The sequence below is a fragment of the Bison bison genome, unplaced genomic scaffold (assembly GCF_000754665.1).
Source record: "Bison bison bison isolate TAMUID 2011002044 unplaced genomic scaffold, Bison_UMD1.0 scf7180017864224, whole genome shotgun sequence".
NCBI lineage: Eukaryota > Metazoa > Chordata > Mammalia > Artiodactyla > Bovidae > Bison > Bison bison.
The window spans coordinates 3,637,488-3,659,812 of NW_011494796.1; the positions used below are offsets into that span (position 1 = coordinate 3,637,488).

General features: G+C 45.6%; 1 protein-coding gene across 1 annotated transcript in view; it reads right to left on the reverse strand.

The window, feature by feature from the left end:
* Positions 1 to 3,499: 3,499 nt before the first annotated feature.
* ALDH1A3 (aldehyde dehydrogenase 1 family, member A3) overlaps positions 3,500 to 22,325 on the reverse strand; it is a 37,342-nt gene continuing 18,516 nt past the window's right edge. The window contains exons 10-13 of the mRNA XM_010845852.1: positions 14,524 to 14,688; positions 13,034 to 13,191; positions 12,207 to 12,281; positions 3,500 to 5,376 (exon numbers count right to left, since the gene is read on the reverse strand). Coding sequence (XP_010844154.1) covers positions 5,304 to 5,376; positions 12,207 to 12,281; positions 13,034 to 13,191; positions 14,524 to 14,688 — 471 coding nt within the window. The 3' untranslated portion in view covers positions 3,500 to 5,303. The remainder of the gene's footprint in view (positions 5,377 to 12,206; positions 12,282 to 13,033; positions 13,192 to 14,523; positions 14,689 to 22,325) is intronic.

Sequence of the window (22,325 nt, forward strand, 5' to 3'; positions counted from 1 at the left end):
GGGGCGGCCGCCGAGAGGCCTCCGCAGAGCGCGCGCGGGAAGCCCCTGCGCTCGCCCGCCGGCTTCCCTCACCGAGACCCCGGAGGCCACGGGGTCCGCAGGCGCCCCCAGCGCCGGTCTCCTCCAGGTCTGGGTCCCCTGCCCTCCGGCAGGGCAGTCTCAGCGGCGAGCTGAGCAGCCCAGCTTTCCCTGCCCCTCTGTTCCGCTCAGCAGCGAGATCCGCTGGTGAACTCCGGACTCGTCTATGGAGGCAGTAAATACTCAAAAGACAGGAATATTCGTTTGTGTACAACTCTTCATACAGCAGACTAGACGTATGAAATGTAAAACTTCAATAGTTTGCAAACCTCACCCCTTCCACCACATGGATTTACTAAGTTATGGTTACAGACAAAGATATCACTGGTGAATCATTTTAAATTGTCTGGATTTATTTTGGGGATGGCAGTGGTAGATAAACCTGCTGGAGTGTAGGCAATTTATATTTCAACCTAATAAAAAGATGTACCTACAAGTAAGGCCATTATCCAAAGACAGATCATAATGACGTACGTCCAGGCGGGCGGGCAGGCTTTAGACTGGGCTCCACGTGCCCACCTGGGAAAGAGAAGACTTCTTCGGAAAAAGCGGATGGTTCTGCATCCTGGCGGGACCTGCGCGCCCCAGGTTCCTCCCGTGTACGGCTATGACTGGAACATTCCCAGGGTTTAATCCCAAGGCTCAGAGACAAATCGCCAGCACCCTCACTGCCATTTCACAAAACCCGGCCAGCAGCAGCCAGCTCCCGCCTCCACGACCTCGCAGACACTCTGAGCGGTCACCACGGACGAGTTACTTGGGTCCCTGTTCGAAGAGGGGACCACGGGGCAGCTGAGTTTTGCGCCCAAGAGGCTGCCCCGCCGGCTCTCCCGCACCACACACCCCTCCAAAAGGAAGGGTGCAGTTCTGCAATCCTGCCTTCACCACCGCGGTTCTAATTCCAGTAAGCAAAAGGCGGCAATATGGTCGCTACCGAAAAGTCCCTAATAATTTGCAAGGCGTGGCGTCCACGGTGCCGAGTGAGCCTGGCGATAGCGGCGCGGCGCCCACCCCCACCCCGAGGTGCCCGGTCCTGCCATCTAGCGGGACCGCAAGGAAGCGCGCGCCGGGTGACCGGCGAACCAGGGGGCAGACGCGGCCCACGGGGGGAGGACAAGCCCGTTTTAAATGAGCTTGCCATCCGCTTAGAAATGTGTCCAAGGTAGAAAGAACTTGTCACATGGGTGGCCTGTTTCGAGCTAGTTGTATCTCGGCATTTAACCTTATCCTTGGCATGCGTTACTTACAGGTTTGCATGAGGCGATTGTTACAGGTCAGTTAAGATTTCTTTATGCTTCTTAACCCCCACTGACCAACGTCTCATGTTGGAATGCTGGTAAAGAATCCACCTGCAGCGCAGGATTCCCGAGTTCTATCCCTGGGTGGGGAAGATCCCCTGGAGAAGGGAACGGCTACCCACTCCAGTATTCTGGCCTGGAGAAAACGAGTCGGACAGGACTGAGTGACTTTCACTTTCACTTTCTAAGTTTTATCCTAAGTAATGGAGGCAGGGAGGGGTTTCCCTGGTGACTCAGACGGTAAAGAATCCGCCTGCAATGCAGGAGACCTGGGTTCCATTGCTGGGTTGGGAAGATCCCCTGGAGAAGGGAGCAGCTACCCACCCCAGTATTCTGGCCTGGAGAATTCCATGGACTATACAGTCCATGCGGTTGCAAAGAGTCGGTCAGGACCAAGCGACTTTCACTTTCACGGTAGGGTCAATTGGAAGCTACCTCCCTGAGCTACCCTTTCTGCCTTCTGAAGGTGTGGTAGTTTCTTTTTTTTTTAATTGGAGGATAATTGCTTTACAACATTGGGTTGGTTTCTGCCACACACCAACATGAATCAGCTGTATACACACATCCCCTCCCTCGGATCTCCCAGCCATTCCCACCCCTCTAGGTTGTCACAGACCAAAGGGTCTGAGCTTCCTGCGTCATATAGCAAATTCCCACTGGCTATTCATTTTATGTATGTAAAGTACATGTTTCAATGCTACTCTCTCAATTCTCTCCTCTTCCAGCTGTGTCCGCAAGTCTGTTCTCTATGCATCTCCACTGCTGCCCTACAAACAGGTTCATCAGCACCATACTTTTTGTTGTCGTTCAGTCTCTCAGTCGTGTCTGAATCTTTGTGAGCCCATGGACTGCAGCACAGCAAGCTTTCCCATCCTTCACCATCTTCCAGAGTCTGCTCAAACTCATGCCCATCGAGTTGGTGATGCCATCCAACCATCTCATCCTCTGTCATCCCCTTCTCCTCCTGCCTTCAACCTTGCCCAGCATCCTTCCCACCATCCTTCTAGACTTCATATATATGCATTAATATATATTTGTTTTTCTCTTTCTGACTTACTTCACTCTGTATAATAGGCCCTCAGTTTCTAGTCACCTCCCTTCAGCTGGGTATTCAGTTTCCACTGATATTTCTTCTGGGACACTTAAAAAATGTCCCTTATTATCAACCTTCAAGCTCAAGACAGGCTAGGAGCAAGAACTTCAAAAGGGCTCAGCCTGCCATTGGGAGAAGCTTGGGTGTTTCAAAGGGTCCACTTTTAGAGAATGTGCCAACTTACTGTCCCCACCCCAAAAGGCACTGTACACACACATGCACACACACACACCACAGCCACAGTGTATGTCCTCAAAATGGTTCCTGTCATGGTAGTGACAAACAAAGGAAATGCTGTTTTCCTTGAATTTTCTGCTCACATTTTGGTTGGGAAATGGAAGGTTTCTAAATGCATTCAAACATACACAAGGGCATAAATTAAGATGGATCTTATCCAAGGCTCCCTCAAGTTTTCTCTGAAGGGGTGGAACTTCGCCTCTACATGACCGAAATGAAATGGACTCAAAACGAGAGGCATGGTTGAACACGGTGGACCTAACCAAGTACAGAAATATTCTTCCTCTAACCTCAGTGTCAGTGTACGACTCAGTGATTGAGGCTTACTGGTCTGAAGCCTTAGAAACTCTGGATAATTTAAACACAAACACAGAGATCCTCATAGAAAAAAGTGACAAAAATGAATGCTTGTGCACACAGTTGCAGGATACAGTGTTTCCCTAAGTCCCCAAGCAACCTTCCCCACATTTTCCACACTCACATCCTCATCGCTTTATGATAAAAAGGGACTCAGTAAGCTCAAATGACAGCTTTAACTTCACCAACTAAGATGCAGAGCCTTTGAGGCCAAGCTTGCTGCCTCATGCACCCCCAAAACCATAAAAGTGAGTTTCACACTCAAGTCCTTAAACACAGGACTTGATTGATTGAGCAAATGTAATTTTATCCTTAAGTGATTGATACAACTTTATTGTAAGTCACTTTGTACCAAAGTTCTAAGGAAGAGAAAGGTCAGTCACAGAATTAAAAGGGGTCTTCTGGTCTTTAAATGAAAAAACATAGTTTTTTTTTCAAATATCTGATTTTATTTTATAGTTATTGCATCGTTGGACACAATCTGCAATTAGGGTCAGAATTCCCAGGCCAATAGATTTTTTAAAACCATACCACAGGAGTAAACCTTAAAAGAACTGGAGTCTAATACTAGATAGATTTCCATTTCTAAATACAGTATATTACAGAAGGTTAAATACATCACCTCTGTTTACTTACAACTATAAAAAGATACATTAACTCTACCAATTATAAATAATGTAGCATCATATTAAAGGCATTATTGTACAATGAAAGAATAAGAACCCTCTAATGTATTACTATCAAGGTTAATGTCTTTAGTTACTTGAGATAAAATCCTGAAAATTCAGCATATGAAGTCAAATCCTGATTTAACAAGTTACTGGTAGTCTAAGTGATGTGTTGTTAATTGATTGAGAGAAGGTGAATTGCATATTGCATATTTCCAACAGGAATGATAACCTCACTTCACATAAGACTTTCTCTATACATAACACTGGTTTTGACATAGACCTCCATTTTATTATTCTCCCCCCCAACTTAATTCTCAAACATAACTTAATTCTCAAACATAAGCACCATTAGAAAAGTACAAGTTAGTAATAGTAAAAGTATCTGAATAACACAATTGCAGTTTGGTTTTGTTTTTTTAAAGCTCCGTGGGACACGTTCAGTTTTCCAAGCGGAAACTTGGAATTGCACATCCTTCGGGTACACAAAGAGGAAGAGAACACTTTTCAACCTGTCAGTGCAGTGCTTAAGCCACTCTAGTAGCAGACCCAGTTCCTCCCTGAAGTTCAGATGTTCTTTGTTAATTATCACTAATTAATATCAAAACAGGACTTCAAAAAACCAGAGCTGTATTACAACAGCAGTCTTTTCAGTTGTGTATGTCTTATTCATCTAAAATGTTGATAACCCAACTGGAGAAAAGGAAAACTATATAGGGTTATCATAAATCAATGCAAGTGGTAGAAATGCCTAACTGGGAAAAGCACATTATGGCTTTAATTAGTAAAATCTGGGACTTAATGATCCTAGAATCTGTACTGTCAGAGCAGTGGGTCTTTAGCAGTGATGGGGACATTTGCGACATTTCCTGCCTTGATTAAGGTAGACCATGACATGCGTTAGATAAGCTCTTACAGTTGTTGATTTGGTCATATTCCAAAGGCTGTATTGGTTTTAAGCTGAGTCCCATGGTCAATGTCAAGATGCAGTCCTTGAAGACCATTCATACCAGGCCTTCATGACCCTTCCATGGTACTTGCTTCCCCAAAGTCCCCCACATCAGATCCTCCCAACCTTGTTTTTAAAAAAAAAAATTTTTTTTAAACTTAGTGCTATTCCTTCCTACTGAGTAGTCGGTGGGGCTTTTCTGTGGGCAGGTAATCATGAGGAACCTGCAGGTAGAGTCCTGTTTGCAGAACGTACTGGGAATTTTTTTTCCAAATCCTTACTGGAGTTAGAGTCCACAGAACATTTTAAAGTGATGGCTCGATACTTCAAATACCACTTCCTGTTGACAGTGCCCTGAACCTCCTCACCGTCCCAGGGATCTGGGGGAAAGCAGAAAACAGAGATGGCCCTTAGTCCCACCCCAGGCAGGACTGCAATTTCACACACAGCATTTCTGTCGATAAAGAGGAATGTAAGAGGAAAACAAAAATCGTTCAAATCCAGCAGATTTAAAGTCTCCAGAAGAAACTATCCCAGGAAGGTCAGAATGTAGACTTTTCTTCAGTAAGTTTGATCAGCCACATTCAGTTGTCAGATGTTTGAAGAAGGAACCTGCTTATCCTTCAGGAATCCTTGTCATCAAGTTTGATGGTGACAGTTTTCACTTCTGTGTATTCAGCCAGCGCATATTCACCTCTGTGATCACAGAAAAGAGTGAGATATAAAATGGCACTTAGCCATTCTGCATGAACTTCGTTCTAATGCTTCAAAGGCGAGTACTCTGTTGGGCAGTCTGGAGTCTGAGCAAAAGGCCAAAAAATGAGGATTTAATAGAGTCTAAGGGCTGTAAGACCATCAGTAAGTTTAAGTATCTGGATGCGTAACTGAAGGTTAAATGCCAAGTTTTGTGTGTGCGTGTGTGTGTGTGTGTGTGATGCTTTTGAAATATTCAGGACTAAGGATTTGCCTTCAAAGGATGAAGGGGATTTAAAACAAAGTGATGAATTCCCTGGATGGGCAGTTGGGGAGGGGGGCAAGAAGAGAGCCTGTGTGGTGAGGGATGGGCAAGCTGAGGAGTAGATGGATAACTTCTGCAGATTTATAACTTCTGTGGGCAATTTGGAGCTGCTGGAAGAGACAAGAGAGACAGAGGCCCAAAGCTATTGAGTGGGCTGTGGCCAGAGCATCCCGAGAGGCAGGGCTAGGAAGGACCTGGAGCTGGTCTTGAAGAGCACAGCTGGGGACCAGCTGTGAGAAGAATGAGGCCCGGGCAGGGACACAGACGTTAGCAGAGTGGACACAAGGGAGTCCACGGCCTCTGAGTCCATGTTTCTGATATGTGTCCCTTCCTGAAGTCCTGCAGAGCCCAGTAACCCGACTCAGGCTCCATGAATCATGCTTAGGGCCCCTTCCAAGAATTGAGAGGTGGCTTTGGATCAATTTAAAAGTCTCTGCAACCCTTGCTCTGCCATTATGTAAATAAGAATGTGTACCTGTTTAGGAAAAGAGGTAGCTGTTGAGGGGGCTACTGAGTCTCTGCCGCTAGAAACATGCAAGACAGAATCCCATCTCTTCCCTTAAACCAGTGCTTTTCAAAGTGTGGCTCCCTGACCAGCAGATCAGCCTCACCTCAGAACTTGCTAGAAATGCAGAGGTTCAGGCCCCCCAGGCCTTCTGTGGGAAGCAGAATAATGCCCGCCTCAAGGTGTCCTCATCACAAGTCACTGAAGCTTCGAACATATCATATGATGAAGGGGAATTAGGGTTGCAGACAGAATTAAAATTGCTAGTTAGCTGACTTTAAAATAGGGAGTGTATCCTGAATTACCTGGGTGGACCCAGAGTAATCACAAGGACCCTTAAAGAAGGAAGAGGGAGACAGAAGAGATTCAGAGGACAGTGAAACTACAGAACAGCTTAGAGAAATGCAACGCCACTGGCTTTGAAATGAAGGAAGGGGCTGCCAGCCAAGGAATATGGGAGGGAGGCCCTGGAAGCTGGAGAAGGCAAGGAAATAGATTCTTTCCCTAGAGTCTCCAGGAAGGAATGTAGCCCTGCAGACATCTTGATTTTAGCTAAGGGAGAGCATGTCAGATTTTCAGCCTTCAGGGCCGTAAGATAATAAATTCATGTTGTTTAAGCTCCAAATTTTGTGATTATTTATTATAGCAGCAATAGAAAATTAATACATCTATTGAACCTAGGAGTGGGACCCAGAAATCTGTGTTTTAACAGCCAGAGGATTAACAAGTCATTGGGTTCTGATGCAGCTCAAGTTGGATAACTACAGCCTTGGATCTATGCCGTCTAGGCAAGTTTTTTGTCTTCACTGAGCCTCAATATTATCATCTGTAAAATGGGAATACCATCACCTCCTTATAGTTAGAATTGATTCAAATAGAACAAATTTGCCTACTATGTGCTAGGTAAAAAGTAAATGGTAGAAAGGAATATTATTATTTTATTGCTAATGTGTCATTGAGATTCTTTGGTAGTGTCCTAAAACCAAATTCAAGGACCCATGATAATGGGTGAATTATTTTTTAATTCTTTTCTAAACACAATAAAACATAGAAGCCATATATAGAATGTTAAATCCAACTTTTACAGAGCAGAAAACTCCATTAAAAGCCCAAAGGCAAATTATAAACTGGAAAAAATTACATTTACAACACTGTGAGAAACAGAGTGCTGTTTACCTTAAAGCACAAAGAAGTCTTACAAACCAATTTTTTTTAAAAATGGAAAAATCAACAAAAGATATGCAGTCAGTCTGCAGAAAAAAAAAATAAAGATTACCAATAGGTGTAATTAAGGTGCTCAATCCCTTACCATTAAAGAAATGCAAACCAAAAGAGTGAGGGGCCTATTTTTCCTATGCCGGATACCTGATTTGGGGAATTTCTTCTGAAAACAATTTCCCACAAGTGCATAAGGACTGATGCACAGGAAGAATATCAGCAGGTTTGAGGCAGCAAAACTCCTTGGAAAAGCACCAAAGTTAGTCATGGGAGCCCACCAATGAAAAAGACAGCATAGCCAAAGCATATTCATAACAGCACAAGTATTTTCCTCTCAAATAATTTGAAAACAGAAAAAAGCCATGCACGTTTACATCCATTGTATGCATAGAAAATGTACAAAACCTTGAAATATGATAGATCTGATAGAGTGCTGGATGAACTATGGATGGACGTTCATGACATTGTACAGGAGACAGGGATTGAGACCATCCCCATGGAAAAGAAATGCAAAAAAGCAAAATGGCTGTCTGAGGAAGCCTTACAAATAGCTGTGAAAAGAAGAGAAGCGAAAAGCAAAAGAGAAAAGGAAAGATACACCCATTTGAATGCAGAGTTCCAAAGAACATCATGGAGAGATAAGAAAGCCTTCCTCAGCGATCAATGCAAAGAAATAGAGGAAAACAATAGAATGGGAAAGACTAGAGATCTCTTCAAGAAAATCAGAGATACCAAGGGAACATTTCATGCAAAGATGGGCTCAATAAAGGACAGAAATGGTATGGACCTAACAGAAGTAGAAGATATTAAGAAGAGGTGGCAAGAATACACAGAAGAACTATACAAGAAAGATCATAATGACCCAGATAACCATGATGGTCTGATCACTCACCTAGAGCTAGACATCCTGGAGTCCAAAGTCAAGTGGGCCTTAGGAAGCATCACTATGAACAAAGCTAGTGGAGGTGATAGAATTCCAATTGAGCTATTTCAAATCCTGAAAGATGATGCTGTGAAAGTGCTGCAGTCAATATGCCAGCAAATTTGGAAAACTCAGCAGTGGCCATAGGACTGGAAAAGGTCAGTTTCATTCCATCCCAAAGAAAGGCAATGCCAAAGAATGCTCAAACTACCACACAATTTCATTCATCTCACATGCTAGTAAAGTAATGCTTAAAATTCTCTGAGCCAGGCTTCAGCAATACATGAACCGTGAAATTCCAGATGTTCAAGCCGGTTTTAGAAAAGGCAGAGGAACCAGAGATAAGATTGCCAACATCTGCTGGATCATTGAAAAAGCAAGAGAGTTCCAAAAAAACCCCATCTATTTCTGCTTTATTGACTATGCCAAAGCCTTTGACTGTGTGGATCACAATAAACTGTGGAAAATTCTGAAAGAGATAGGAATACCAGACCATGTGACCTGCCTCTTGAGAAACCTATATGCAGGTCAGGAAGCAACAGTTAGAACTGGACATGGAACAACAAACTGATTCCAAATAGGAAAAGGAGTGCATCAAGGCTGTATATTGTCACCCTGCTTATTTAACTTATATGCAGAGTACATCATGAGAAATGCTAGGCTGGAGGAAGCAAAAGCTGGAATCAAGATTGCTGGGAGAAATATCAATAACCTCAGATATGCAGATGACACCACCCTTATGACAGAAAGTGAAGAAGAACTAAAGAGCCTCTTGATGAAAGTGAAAGAGGAGAGTGAAAAAGTTGGCTTAAAGCTCAACATTCAAAAAACTAAGATCATGGCATCTGGTCCCATCACTTCATGGCAGATAGATGGGGAAACAGTGGCTGACTGTAGTTTCTGGGGCTCCAAAATCAGATGGTGACTGCAGCCATGAAATTAAAAGACTCTTATTCTTTGGAAGGAAAGTTATGACCAACCTAGACAGCATATTAAAAAGCAGAGACGTTATTTTGTCAACAAAGGTCCGTCTAGTCAAGGCTATGGTTTTTCCAGTGGTCATGTATGGATGTGAGAGTTGGACTATAAAGAAAGCTGAGCACAGAATTGATGCTTTTGAACTGTGGTGTTGGAGAAGACTCTTGAGAGTCCCTCAGACTGCAAGGAGATCCAACCAGTGCATCCTAAAGGAGGTCAGTCCTGGGTGTTCATTGGAAGGACTGATGTTGAAGCTGAAACCAGTATTTTGGCAAAGAGCTGACTCATTTGAAAAGACCCTGATGTTGGGAAAGATTGAGGGCAGGAGGAGAAGGGGACGACAAAGGATGAGATGGTTGGATGGCATCACCGACTCAATGGACATGAGTTTGGGTGGACTCCGGGAGTTGGTGATGGACAGGGAGGCCTGGCGTGCTGAGATTCATGGGGTTGCAAAGAGTCGGACATGACTGAGTGACTGAACTGAACGGAACCTAGTGTTACAGTGTAAAAATCAAAGTAGTGAATTTGTCAGCTTCATAAAGAAAAGCAAACCAAGTGATGGAATCATGCTGAACCAGCACATAACGAGTAAGTCCAATATGAAATCACTCCTGTACGAGGAAGTGCATGAACCACTTCATTCTTTTTATTCCTGCACTCACTGCCCTGCTCAAGTTTTTGTCACTTTTATTTGACCCACTGTGGCATTTCCTAAACTGCTTCTCACCCAGTTTTGACCACCTTGGGGCTCTAGACCATCCATAAGCCCAGTCTTTCTGCCACTGAACCTCACCAGAACACTGGGGCGCTGGTACTGCTGATTATAGAGTTCACCACTGTGTGCTCAGCACCCAGCATGTGCCCGGGGCATCAAAGGTACTCAGTAAATATATGCCAGTGAACAAAGAATGAATGCACAAAAGGAACACAATGGATGATGGAACAGTGGTTACTTCTAACAAACGGGATTGAGGGTCAAGGGAGGGGAGCCCTGACTTTCCACATGTCTCTACAGTGTGGAGTTTTTTTCCCTTACTGTATCGTAAAGCTAAACAAAGAACTAAGAAAAACAGCCAGGAGGAGGAGAAACTGCAGGCTTCGTTCCCAGATCTGCACAGGGGGAGACGTGAGGGGCCCGTGGGTGGCCAGCGGACAGCCTGCCGAGCCAGGAGTCTGGGGACGGGGAAAACCGTGGAATCCACCACATGGGGCTCCACATGGAAAAGGGGAACTTACTGCAATGTGAAGACATTAATTAGAGACAACTGAAAGTGGGGATTGGTTTTTGAGCCAGTTTCCGGGCTCCCTGTGGATTATGTAAAAGTACATTGTCAAAAGCTTTGGGAAAAATATATGCCAAGGGTCAAAAAAAAACAGACATCCACAAAAGTCTCTGTTGCAGCTAATCAGCAGGGTGATACATGGACTGGTGCAGCAGACACCGGGCCTGTCCCGCAGCGGACAGGCAGAACCACGGAGGAGGGGGGGATGCAGGCCAGGAAAGCAGGGAGAGGACACCGGGCCTGTCCCGCAGCGGACAGGCAGAACCACGGAGGAGGGGGGGATGCAGGCCAGGAAAGCAGGGAGAGGACAGAGGGTAGGAGTCAGCTGCCTAGGATCAGGTGGGGCCCACACACGCTTCCTGCAGCTCTGACACCAAGGACACCTGCTCTGGGGACTGAAGTTTCTGCTGCGGGTGGAGGCTGTGCCTAGCCCCTAGAGGAGGCCTTGGGGGCTGCTGGCTGAGGCTTCAGCACAGAGGAGACAGATAAGGGGAGCCCAGGGAAACAAGGCTTTGCAGTGTGTGGGGTTTAAGAGTTCACCCTCAGGGGCTTCCCTGGTAGTTCAGGGATAGAAAGAAGCCACCTGTCAAGGCAGGAGGCATAGGTTGCTTCCCCGGTCTGGGAAGATCCCACATGCCACAGAGCAACCGAGCCCAATGACACACTATTGAGCCTGTGCTCTAGAACCTTAATTACCGAAGGGCGTGCCCCGGAGCCTCATGCCCAAAGGAAGCCACTGCAGTCAGAAGCCCGCACAGCACAACGAAGAGCAGCTCCCGCCAGCCGCCGCTAGAGAAAAGGCCATGCAGCAGTGAAGACCCATCACAGCTAATGAATAAGTGAGTACACAAATTAATAAAAAAGAGTCCAGTCCCAGCTTTGTCACTTACTGGCAGTGTGACCTGGGAAGGCACAGGACTTCCCTGAGTTTTCTCATCTGAAAATAGGGATGGCAGCAGTACCCACCTGCGATGGACTGCACGTGTGTGTCTGCCTGAAATTTGCCAGCCCTTCATGTGAAGAAATCAGGAGGCGGGGCCTTTTATCTTGGGCCTGACACGTTAGACCACAGCCTAGGCCGATGGGGCACGGCCTCCCAAAGGGCAAGACAGAAGGAAACCATGGAGGAGTGCGCAGTGTGACAGGCTGCTCTCAGCGTGCTGCAGGACCCCTCCAGGGAAATGCCCGAGACCCCAGGGTCTGTCCTGAGACCTTGCTAGTGGGCAGGAGGGCCACATCCTGACCACGGAGAGTGCCCATCTTCCCTGCCGCGGGCCTTCCCAGCCCTGCCCTGTCCTCATGCGGAGGTTCAAGCACCTGCTGCTGCACAGCTCCAATGGGCTTGGTGCTGGGGGTTGCTGAGGCTGGGGGTCAGTCCTGGGGCAGGACGGTGCAGGTGGGGCAGGGAGAGAGGGGCAGAAGACAGGGGGTCAGCCCAGCCCAGAGGGAAAGGACCACCAGCCTGCGGGTACAGCTGACCCAGGCTGGCACACACGAGCACAGGGCAGGGCTCTGGACCAAGCACCCGCAACTACCCTGTGGACCTAGTGAGTCTTCCATCTGCCCTGCGGACAGGCGTGCAGTGACAAGAACACTTACAGTTCTCTGCCGTTCCCTGACATTTTGAAGCCACCAAACGGAGCCTGTGCATAGATGGCATTGTAGCAGTTGATCCTGGAAAGAGAAGAGAGAGACGCTCGTGGTCACCGGGAGAGGACTGGGCGGGCCCTTGAGTGCTGTGGGCACTAGGTGCCAGGTGCAGAGCATTGCCGAAGCGATGGTCTGTGTCCAGGTTTTATACCAGGAAAGTTGTGTTTTCAATCTCTGCCTTCTTGCTCTCACCACCAGAAACTAAAGTTTGAATATTGTTAAGTATAAATCTCTCACGGGGGTAGGAAGGAAATGACAAGGGGAGAAAAAGAAGCGAATTTTGCTGAGGGAATAAGAATCAGCTCTGAAAAGAGACAGGATTCATTTCAAAGTTCTCCTGCTTCTTGGCCTCCAATTCACATTTATCTTCTAAGATTATCTTTAAAATGAGGATAGTGTCATCAGCAGATGAAAGAGAGACTTTCATCCATACTTTGCACAAGAACATGTGCTGCTCTTAGAATATAAAGGGGAGGTCCAACACAGTGGTCAAGAGCACTGGCTTCATCAGAGCTGAATGGCTGGCTCTGAGCTCTGCTCTGCCGTATGCTGGCTGTGTGACCCCGGACAAGTCACTCAGTCTCTCTGCATCTCGAGTCCCTCAGCTGTGAGAAGAGATGATGACACCATCCTGCTCAGAAGGTGGTCACAAGGAGGGGGCAACATGTTCAGACGTGTGTGGTGCATAACGCAAGTCGGAAAGCTCTCTGCTCACAGAAGGGTAAGGAGACTGGCTGGCCAGCAGCTCAGGGGCTGGGCACTCACGCTTTACTTACCAGACAGTTCCAGACTCTAACGCAGAGGCCAGCTTCAGTGCTTTATCGAGGTTTTTTGTGAACACAGCTGCCGTGAGTCCATATTCAAGGCTGTTTGCTCTTTTGATCACTTCTTCAATATTTTTGAACTTCAGTATTGGTTGCACTGGTCCAAAAATCTATGATTAATTGGAAGGATGGCAATGAGAGGCTGCGGAGTGAAGCGTGTGTGCCCTGAGCAGGCACCTCCTTCATGTATGCTCTTTTCACACACCCAGTGCTCACACCCATGGGAGAGAGTGAAGGACAGCACCCAAGCATTCTTTTTAGCTGTGCGATGGTTGAAATCTGAAGGAAAAGACTGAACTAAACAAAAGTAAAAAATAACCACCAAAATACTATGTTGGGTGGAAGCCCTCTCACTGTGGTCAGGGCATCTAGAGGTCCCAGCCTCAGAGGAGCCGCTGCGTGTTGGGACGCACAGACAACTCTGAAAGTCATCCCTGGAAAGTTACTGTGAAGGGTGTTTGCAGGCACAGACTATGGGCCCTGGCCTCTGTGCTGTGTGTTCTATCAAGGAAGATGCCCTGAAATGTTTCCCTAATAATTCCCAGGGGAAGGAATGAGGCTGTGTTCCTCACCATCTGCAACACAGCAAATAAAAGGAAAGAGTTACGAACATTCAGAGGTAATTTTGAAAGGAGCCTGTAATGGATTCAGTGTTCAGCACCACAGCTCAGGAGGACAGTGTCAGCCTGCCAAAATACCTCCCTGGTTCCCAATGAGCTTCTCTCACAGAGGTTAAACAGCTGAGTCTCATGCCATCACAGTACAGTTAGTAACTCCCCCAAATCTCAAGGAGAATGTGTATAAACAGCTCATACCAGCAAGACTCTGGTAGTGATTCCCTCTTTCATGTGCCCCCAAAAATGCCACAGCCTGGAGGCCGAGCACCTGGGACCCAAGTGGGAACCACTTCCAGCTAGCTTAACAGTGGCCCCGAAAGACAGAATTACACTCTTACGGGAGTTACCCTAATTTCCACCACTCCAAGGATGCCCACGATGGACAACTTCTAAGAGACTTCTAGTCAGGACAGGTCTTTGGGATGAACAGTTGCCATTTAGGTTTGGTCTGGTGGAGTGAATGAGGCTTTGGGCCCTGAATCCCTGGCTCAGTTTCTGATAAGAGCACAGGCTCTCCACCCGCAGCTAACCTGAGGACACGTCAGAGCACAGAAGAGGGACTGTTGTTCCCAGAGAGGATGAGCAAAGCATGGAAGTGGGGGTCAGGACAAGCTCTACACAGTTCATGGGTCCCAGGGCAGGACGACCGCCCAGAGGACTCCAAAGGAGAGGGAAAAGACCTCAGAGCAAGGAAAACACTCCCTTCCCAAAGGCTTCAGGGATCCCTTGGCCCTGGAGAAGGCTCTTTTTGAAAGGCCCAGCCCCTTTCCCCACTCCCAGGGCCCCAGCTCGCATAGGACATGGTTTTCTTCACAGCCTGCTGACCTCCTCTTTGGCAATCCGCATGGTGTCTGTAACTTCTGAGAAGACGGTGGGTTTGATGAAGAGCCCCCTGTCTTCCATGGCGGAGCCCCCACATTCCAGCTTGGCTCCCTCCTTCTTTCCGCTCTCGATCAGATCGAGGATTTTGTCGAACTGCTTCTGGTCAATCTGTAAAACAGAGAGAAGTAAGCTTGGCTTCTTTCTGGATGCTGGCTGCCAGCGTATGTGTCCAACAGCCTCCTATGTGGTGGCTGACCTCATTATGTTCTAGCCAAGACAAAATTCATGGACCAGATGTGCCTTGTATGCAAATATAGCTCCAATGCACAAATCTAGGTTCTCTGGGGCAGGGGAGAGATGGGCTGTTCTCATCCTCTCCAGGTATGAGTGTATTCATACATCTGACCCCCTCCATGGGTACTGTGTGCTTAGTCGCTCAGTCAAGTCCAACTGGACTTGCGACCCCCTGGACTGCAGCCTGCTAGACGCCCTTGTCCATGGGACTTTCCAGACAAGAATACTGAAGTGGGTTGCCATTTCCTTCTCCAGGGGATTTCCCCAACCCAGGGATCGAACCCACATTTCCTGTGTCTCCTACATTGCAGGCGGATTCTCTACCCACTTAGCCATCAGGGAAGCCATGCTCTTAAGCAAATCCATGGGTGAAACAAAATCTGAAGTGGTCATATTCTTAGTTCTAAATCTTGAATCTTTCTAGGGTTGTCAGATTTAGCAAATTAAATTTGGATACCCAATTAAATTTGAATTCCTAAAAAATACAAGAAACGATTTTTAAAGTATAAGCAAATCCCAAACAATATTTGGGAGATACTTATGCTAAAAATGTACCCACTGTTTATCTGAACTGGGTTGTCATTGCTTAGTTGCTAAGTTGTGTCTGACTGTTTGTGACCCCATGGATTGCAGCATGCCAGGCTTCCCTGTCCTTCACCATCTCCCAGAGTTTGCTCAAACTCATGTCCATTGAATCGGTGATGCCATCCAACCATCTCACCATCTGTTGCCCCCTTGTCCTCCTGCCCTCAATCTATCCCAGCATCAGGGTCTTTTCCTATGAGCTGGCTTTTTGCATCAGGTGGCCAAATATTGGAGCCTAAGCTTCAGCATTTGAACTAGTTGCCTTGTATTTTATCTGGCAAAACTGCACACTGCTCCTAGGGCACCACAGATCAGAGTGTAACACTTACTGGAATTCTCCATCCACAGGGCAGAGAAGTGAGAAATAATGCTGACGACCTTACTCATCACCCGTGGATACAAAATAGAGGCTCAAGGGGGTAGACAGGCTGCTCCTGGTTGGCGGGGAGCCAGCTCATCAGAAGAGCTCTACTTTCTGCCACTTTGATTAAGGGGTCTCCTCGGCTGGAGGGTACCCTATAAATATCCAGCTTGTGGATGCTATACTCAACCAGCTGGCAAAGGGCACCTCTCTGGGAGACTCAAGGTGGGGAAGTGCTCTCCCCACTCAAAATGGTCCTTCTTACCAAGTCCATGGGAACCTTGTTCTTACCATGACTCTGTTGTAAATCCCTTTCGCTCTGGCTCGGAGAGACAGAGTTTTGTTAGACAGGTTTGCTGTAGCTGTGAGTTTCAGGTAAAAAAGTGGCTCAAGTTAAGCAAATTTGAATAAAAAAATAAGCAAACCTAAGGAGAAAAGGAAAGATATACCCATCTGAATGCAGAGTTCTAAAGAATAGCAAGGAGAGACAAGAAAGCCTTCCTCAGGGATCAGTGCAAAGAAATAGAGGAAAACAATAGAATGGGAAAGACCAGAGATCTCTTCAAGAAAATTAGAGATACCAAGGGAACACTTCATGCAAAGATGGGCTCAATAAAGGACAGAAATGGTATGGACCTAACAGAAGCAGAAGATATTAAGAAGAGGTGGCAAGAATACACAGAAGAACCATACAAAAAAGATCATAATTCCCAGATAACCATGATGGTCTGATCACTTACCTAGAGCTAGACATCCTGGAGTTCAAAGTCAAGGGGGCCTTAGGAAGTATCACTATGAACAAAGCTAATGGAAGAGATGGAATTCCAGCTGAGCTATTTCAAATCCTCAAAGATGATGCTGTGAAAGTGCTGCATTCAATATGCCATCTAATTTGGAAAACAGCAGTGGCCACAGGACTGCAAAAGGTCAGTTTTCATTCCAATCCCAAAGAATGTTCAAACTACCTCACAATTGTACTCATCTCACATGCTAGAAAAGCAATACTCAAGTTCTCCAAGTGAGACTTCCACAGTATGTGAACTGAGAACTTCCAGATGTTCAAGCTGGATTTAGAAAAGGCAGAGGAATGAGAGATCAAATTGCCAACATCTGTTGGATCATCGAAAAAGCAAGAGAATTCAAAAACACATCTACTTCTGCTTCATTGACTACTCTAAAGCCTTTAACCGTGTGGATCACAACAAACTGTTGAAAATTCTTCAAGAGATGGGACTACCAGACCACCTTACCTGCCTTCTGAGTAACCTGTATGCAATTCAAGAAGTCACAGTTAGAACCTGACATGGAACAATGGACCGCTTCCAAATTGGGAAAGGAATACATCTAGGCTGTATATTGTCACCCTGCTTATTTATTCTATCCTGAGTACATCATGTGAAATGCCGGGCTGGATAAAGCACAAGCTGGAATCAAGATTGCCAGGAGAAATATCAATAACCTCAGATATGCAGATGACACCACCCTATGGCAGAAAGTGAAGAGGAACTAAAGCTTCTTGATGAAAGTGAAAGAGGAGAGTGAAAAAACTGGCTTAAACTCAACATTCAGAAAACTAAGATCATGGCATCTGGTCCCATCACTTCATGGCAAATAACAGGAAACAATGGAAACAGTGACAGACTATTTTCCTGGGTTCTGAAATCACTGCAGATGGTGACTGCAGCCATGTAAATAAAAGACACTTTCTCCTTAGAAGAAAAGCTATGACAAACCCATAATACATATTAAAAAGCAGAGACACTATTTTATCAACAAAGATCTATCTAGTCAAAGCTATGGTTTTTCCAGTAGTCACATATGAATGTGAGAGTTGGACCATAAAGAGAGCTGAGCACCAAAAAATTGATGCTTTTGAACTGTGGTGCTGGAGAAGACTCTTGAGAGTCCCTTGGACTGCAAGGAGATCAAACCAGTCAATCCTAAAGGAAACTGGTCCTGAATATTCATTGGAAGGACTGATGAAGTTGAAACTCCAATACTTTGGCCACCTGATGTGACGAACTGACTCATTGGAAAAGACCCTGATGTTTGGAAAGACTGAAGGTAGGAGAAGAAGGGGATGACAGAGGATGAGATGGTTGGATGGCATCACCAACTTGATGGACATGAGTTTGACCAAGCTCCGGGAGTTGGTGATGGACAGGGAGGCTTGGTGTGCTCCAGTCCATGGGGTCGCAAAGACTTGGATATGACTGAGCGACAATGCAAAGAAATAGAGGAAAACAACAGAATGGGAAAGACTAGAGATCTCTTCAAGAAAATTAGAGATACCAAGGGAACATTTCATGCAAAGAAGGAGTTCAATAAAGGACAGAAATGGTATGGACCTAACAGAAGCAGAAGATATTAAGAAGAGGTGGCAAGAATACACAGAAGAACTGTACAAAAAAGATCTTCATGACCCAGATAATCACGATGGTGTGATCACTGACCTAGAGCCAGACATCCTGGAATGTGAAGTCAAGTGGGCCTTAGAAAGCATCACTACGAACAAAGCTAGTAGAGGTGATGGAGTTCAAGTTGAGCTATTTCAAATCCTGAAAGATGATGCTTTGAAAGTGCTGCACTCAATATGCCAGCAAATTGGGAAAACTCAGCAGTGGCCACAGGACTGGAAAAGGTCAGTTTTCATTCCAATCCCAAAGAAAGACAATGCCAAAGGATGCTCCAACTACCACACAATTGCACTCATCTTACACGCTAGTAAAGTAATGCTCAATATTCTCCAAGCCAGGCTTTAGCAATACGTGAACCATGAACTTCCTGATGTTCAAGCTGGTTTTAGAAAAGGCAGAGGAACCAGAGATAAGATTGCCACCATCTGCTGGATCATGGAAAAAGCAAGAGAGTTCCAGAAAAACATCTATTTCTGCTTTATTGACTATGCCGAAGCCTTTGACTGTGTGGATCACAATAAACTGTGGAAAATTCTGAAACAGATGGGAATCCAAGACCACCTGACCTGCCTCTTGAGATACTTATATGCAGGTCAGGAAGCAACAAGTTAGAGCTGGACATGGAACAACAAACTGATTCCAAATAGGAAAAGGAGTACATCAAGGCTGTATATTGTCACTCTGCTTATTTAACTTATATGCAGAGTACATTATGAGAAATGCTGGGCTGGAAGAAGCACAAGCTGGAATCAAGATTGCCAAGAGAAATATCAATAACCTAAGATATGCAGATGACACCACCCTTATGGCAGAAAGTGAAGAGGAACTAAAAAGTCTCTTGATGAAAGTGAAAGAGGAGAGTTGAAAAGTTGGCTTAAAGCTCAACATTCAGAAAACTAAGATCATGGCATCTGGTCCCATCACTTCATGGCAAATAGATGGGGAAACAGTGGAAACAGTGTCAGACTTTATTTTTTGGGGTTCCAAAATCACTGCAGATGGTGATTGCAGCCATGAAATTAAAAGACGCTTACTCCTTGGAAGGAAAGTTATGACCAACCTAGATGGCATAATCAAAAGCAGAGATATTACTTTGCCAACAAAGGTCTGTCTAGTCAAGGCTATGGTTTTTCTAGTAGTTATGTATGGATGTGAGAGTTGGAGTGTGAAGAAAGCTGAGCACAGAAGAATTGATGCTTTTGAACTGTGGTGTTGGACAAGACTCTTCAGAGTCCCTTGGACTGCAAGGAGATCCAACCAGTCCATTCTAAAGGAGATCGGTCCTGGGTGTTCTTTGGAAGGAATGATGCTAAAGCTGAAACTCCAGTACTTTGGCCACCTCATGTGAAGAGTTGACTCATTGGAAAAGACTCTGATGCTGGGAGGGACTGGGGGCAGGAGGAGAAGGGGACGACAGAGGATGAGATGGCTGGATGGCATCACTGGCTCAATGGACGTGAGTTTGAGTGATGGACAGGGAGGCCTGGTGTGCTGCAATTCATGGAGTTGCAAAGAGTCGGACATGACTGAGTGACTGAACTGAACTGAACTGAATTGAGCGACTGAACTGAACTGAATGGTGCATTGGGATGACTCTGTCCCTGAGGCACAGGCTGGCTTTCTTTGAAAGAGTGGGCACAAACCATGCAAGCCCCTTTACCAGTCATCTCATGAAATGTGGATTCAGTGTTAAAATACCAACATGATCCATACCTCACACTTTGTACTAGGATAGATTCCAAATAGATCAAAGACTTAATCGTGAAAGGTGAAATCATAAAAAGTCTTCAAATTCTCTCAGGTGGGAGAATGCCTTGGTGAAACAGGAGTGTTGATGGCCTTTCTATGACTTGAAATGCAGAAGCCAAGAATAAAAGATTAATAATCTTGAGTAAGTAAAAAAGGAAGGCAAAAGCATCATAAGCAAAGTCAGAGAGCAAAACAGCAAACTGGAAAAAACTGACAAGTCACATAATAGATAAAGCTAATCTCTCTAGGATGAAAAGAATTCTTATAAGTGACAAAAAATGATCAGCAGTACAAGTTAAAAATATGCAAAGCACTGGCATGGTTGATAGAAAAGGAAACATAAATGACCTTTAGACATAATACTAACATGTTCCTCTTTACTCTTATAAGAGATATGCCATGCTGTGCGCTGTTCTGTGCTGTGCTCAGTCGCTCAGTCACGTCCGACTCTTTGAGACACCATAAACTGTAGCCCACCAGGCTCCTCTGTCCATGGACTTTCTCCAGGCAAGAATACTGGAGTGGGTTGCCATGCCCTCCTCCAGGGGATCTTCCCATCCCAGGGATTGAACCTAGGTCTCCTACATTGCGGGCAAGTTCTTTACCAGCTGAGCTACCCGGGAAGCCCATAAGAGATATATGTACATTAAAAACAAATAAGATATCATTTTGAACTATCAGATGGGCAAAACGCCACACGTATTCTGTTAGTAAGGCTAGAGAAACAGGCAGGCTCATGCAAGGTTGGTGGGAGCATGAGTTGGTTCATCCTTTTGGAAGGTAAACTGGTGACGCTTATAGAAATTACAAATGTTCCCTCACTCAGCAATCCCACTTGGGCAGTTTGTCCTGTGGATTTCCTTGCACACATGCAGAATGATATACTCCGCAGTGCTGTACGTGATTGCACACACCCACAGACTTATCAGTACATGTTTCTAAAATTCTGTTGGATTCATACAGTGGAATTCTATGTACTTATAGAAAAGAACAAGGCAGGTTCCTGTGGTTTGGCATGGTACAGAAGGCTCTTCAAGTTTCTTGTTAGGGGATAAAAATCAAGGTGCAAAACAATATTGTGTACAGGTATCTGGGGTAAAAACAAGGGAGACCAGAATTCATATTACATTCTTGTATACATACTCAATTTTGGTTGTATATACAAAAATTCTGAGACTTTTCACCTAAGAACTAAGTACACAAGATACCCATGGAGGGAAGCGTAATAACCATGTCTATGAATGAATGGGAGGGAGCTTTCTCACTATTGACCTTTATATGTATTTTGGCTTTTGACCATGTGTATGTGTATGCGTGCTCAGATGTGTCTGACTCTGTGATCCCATGGACTGTAACCTGCCAGGCTCCTCTGTCCATGGGACTTTCCAGGCAAGAATACTGGAGTGGGTTGCCATTTCTTCCTCCAGGGGATCTTCCTGATCCAGGGATCAAATCCATGTTTCCTATGTCTCTTGCATTGGCAGGGAGATTCTTTTCCACTCTGCCACCTGGTAAGCCCCCCATGTGTATGTACGGCCATCTCAAAAAGTAATTCAAATTACAACAGGCCTGGTAATCTGGTAATTTCTCTCTGGATGAACCAAGTCTTGGGTTAAAAGCCAGGATTGCTCTTTCCTCCTCTTCGGAGACCAAGAGATTTGTGGGGCTTCAGCAAACTACAGATCTTCAGTGGCCGCTGACCATGTTCTGCCTCCAAGACCATCTATCCTGCAGCCAGCACTAGGTCTCCCTGGAAACTCTACCCATCCAGATTGACTCTCCCTGGTCAGTCTGTGTGAATACGTTGTTTAAATCTAATAATCCTCCATGAATGTCAGCTTCCGTCTCACAGTGCAGGAGAAGAACCTGCTATGAAGTGAGGGCTGTGCCAGAGCGCCACACCAGAGATAGAGAAGCAGGGCCCAAGGGTAGCCAAGGCAGTGAGCAGCTCTGCTGAGAGGAGAGGGTGGGGAGGACTTGGGACCCTGCCCTGCACCAGGTGGCCTGTGTGAGTCCGTGCATCTCTTTGCTCGGTTGCCAAATAAACTTGAATAATTTTGGAGCATGCCGGCTGCCTGTAGTGGACCCTGAGCTGGTCAGCTAGTTGTTTTACTAGCATGAGATAGACAGGACTATTTAGACAGCTGTAAATCCTCTCAGAGTAAAATCTTATTAACGTAGATGAAAAAGCACTTTGGGAGGAAAAAAAAAAAACAACTCAGCAGCATCCCTAAATAATACGCTGAAGTTAGATGGCTTAAGGGAGTTTTCAATAGGACTTTCAGCAGCATCAAAAGCACTGATGAAATCAACACCACTCCGCTCTCTTGGAAGAGATTTGTATATCTGGCTTCAGAAGTCAAGCCTGAAACCTTGGAAAGAGACTTACGATTAATGAT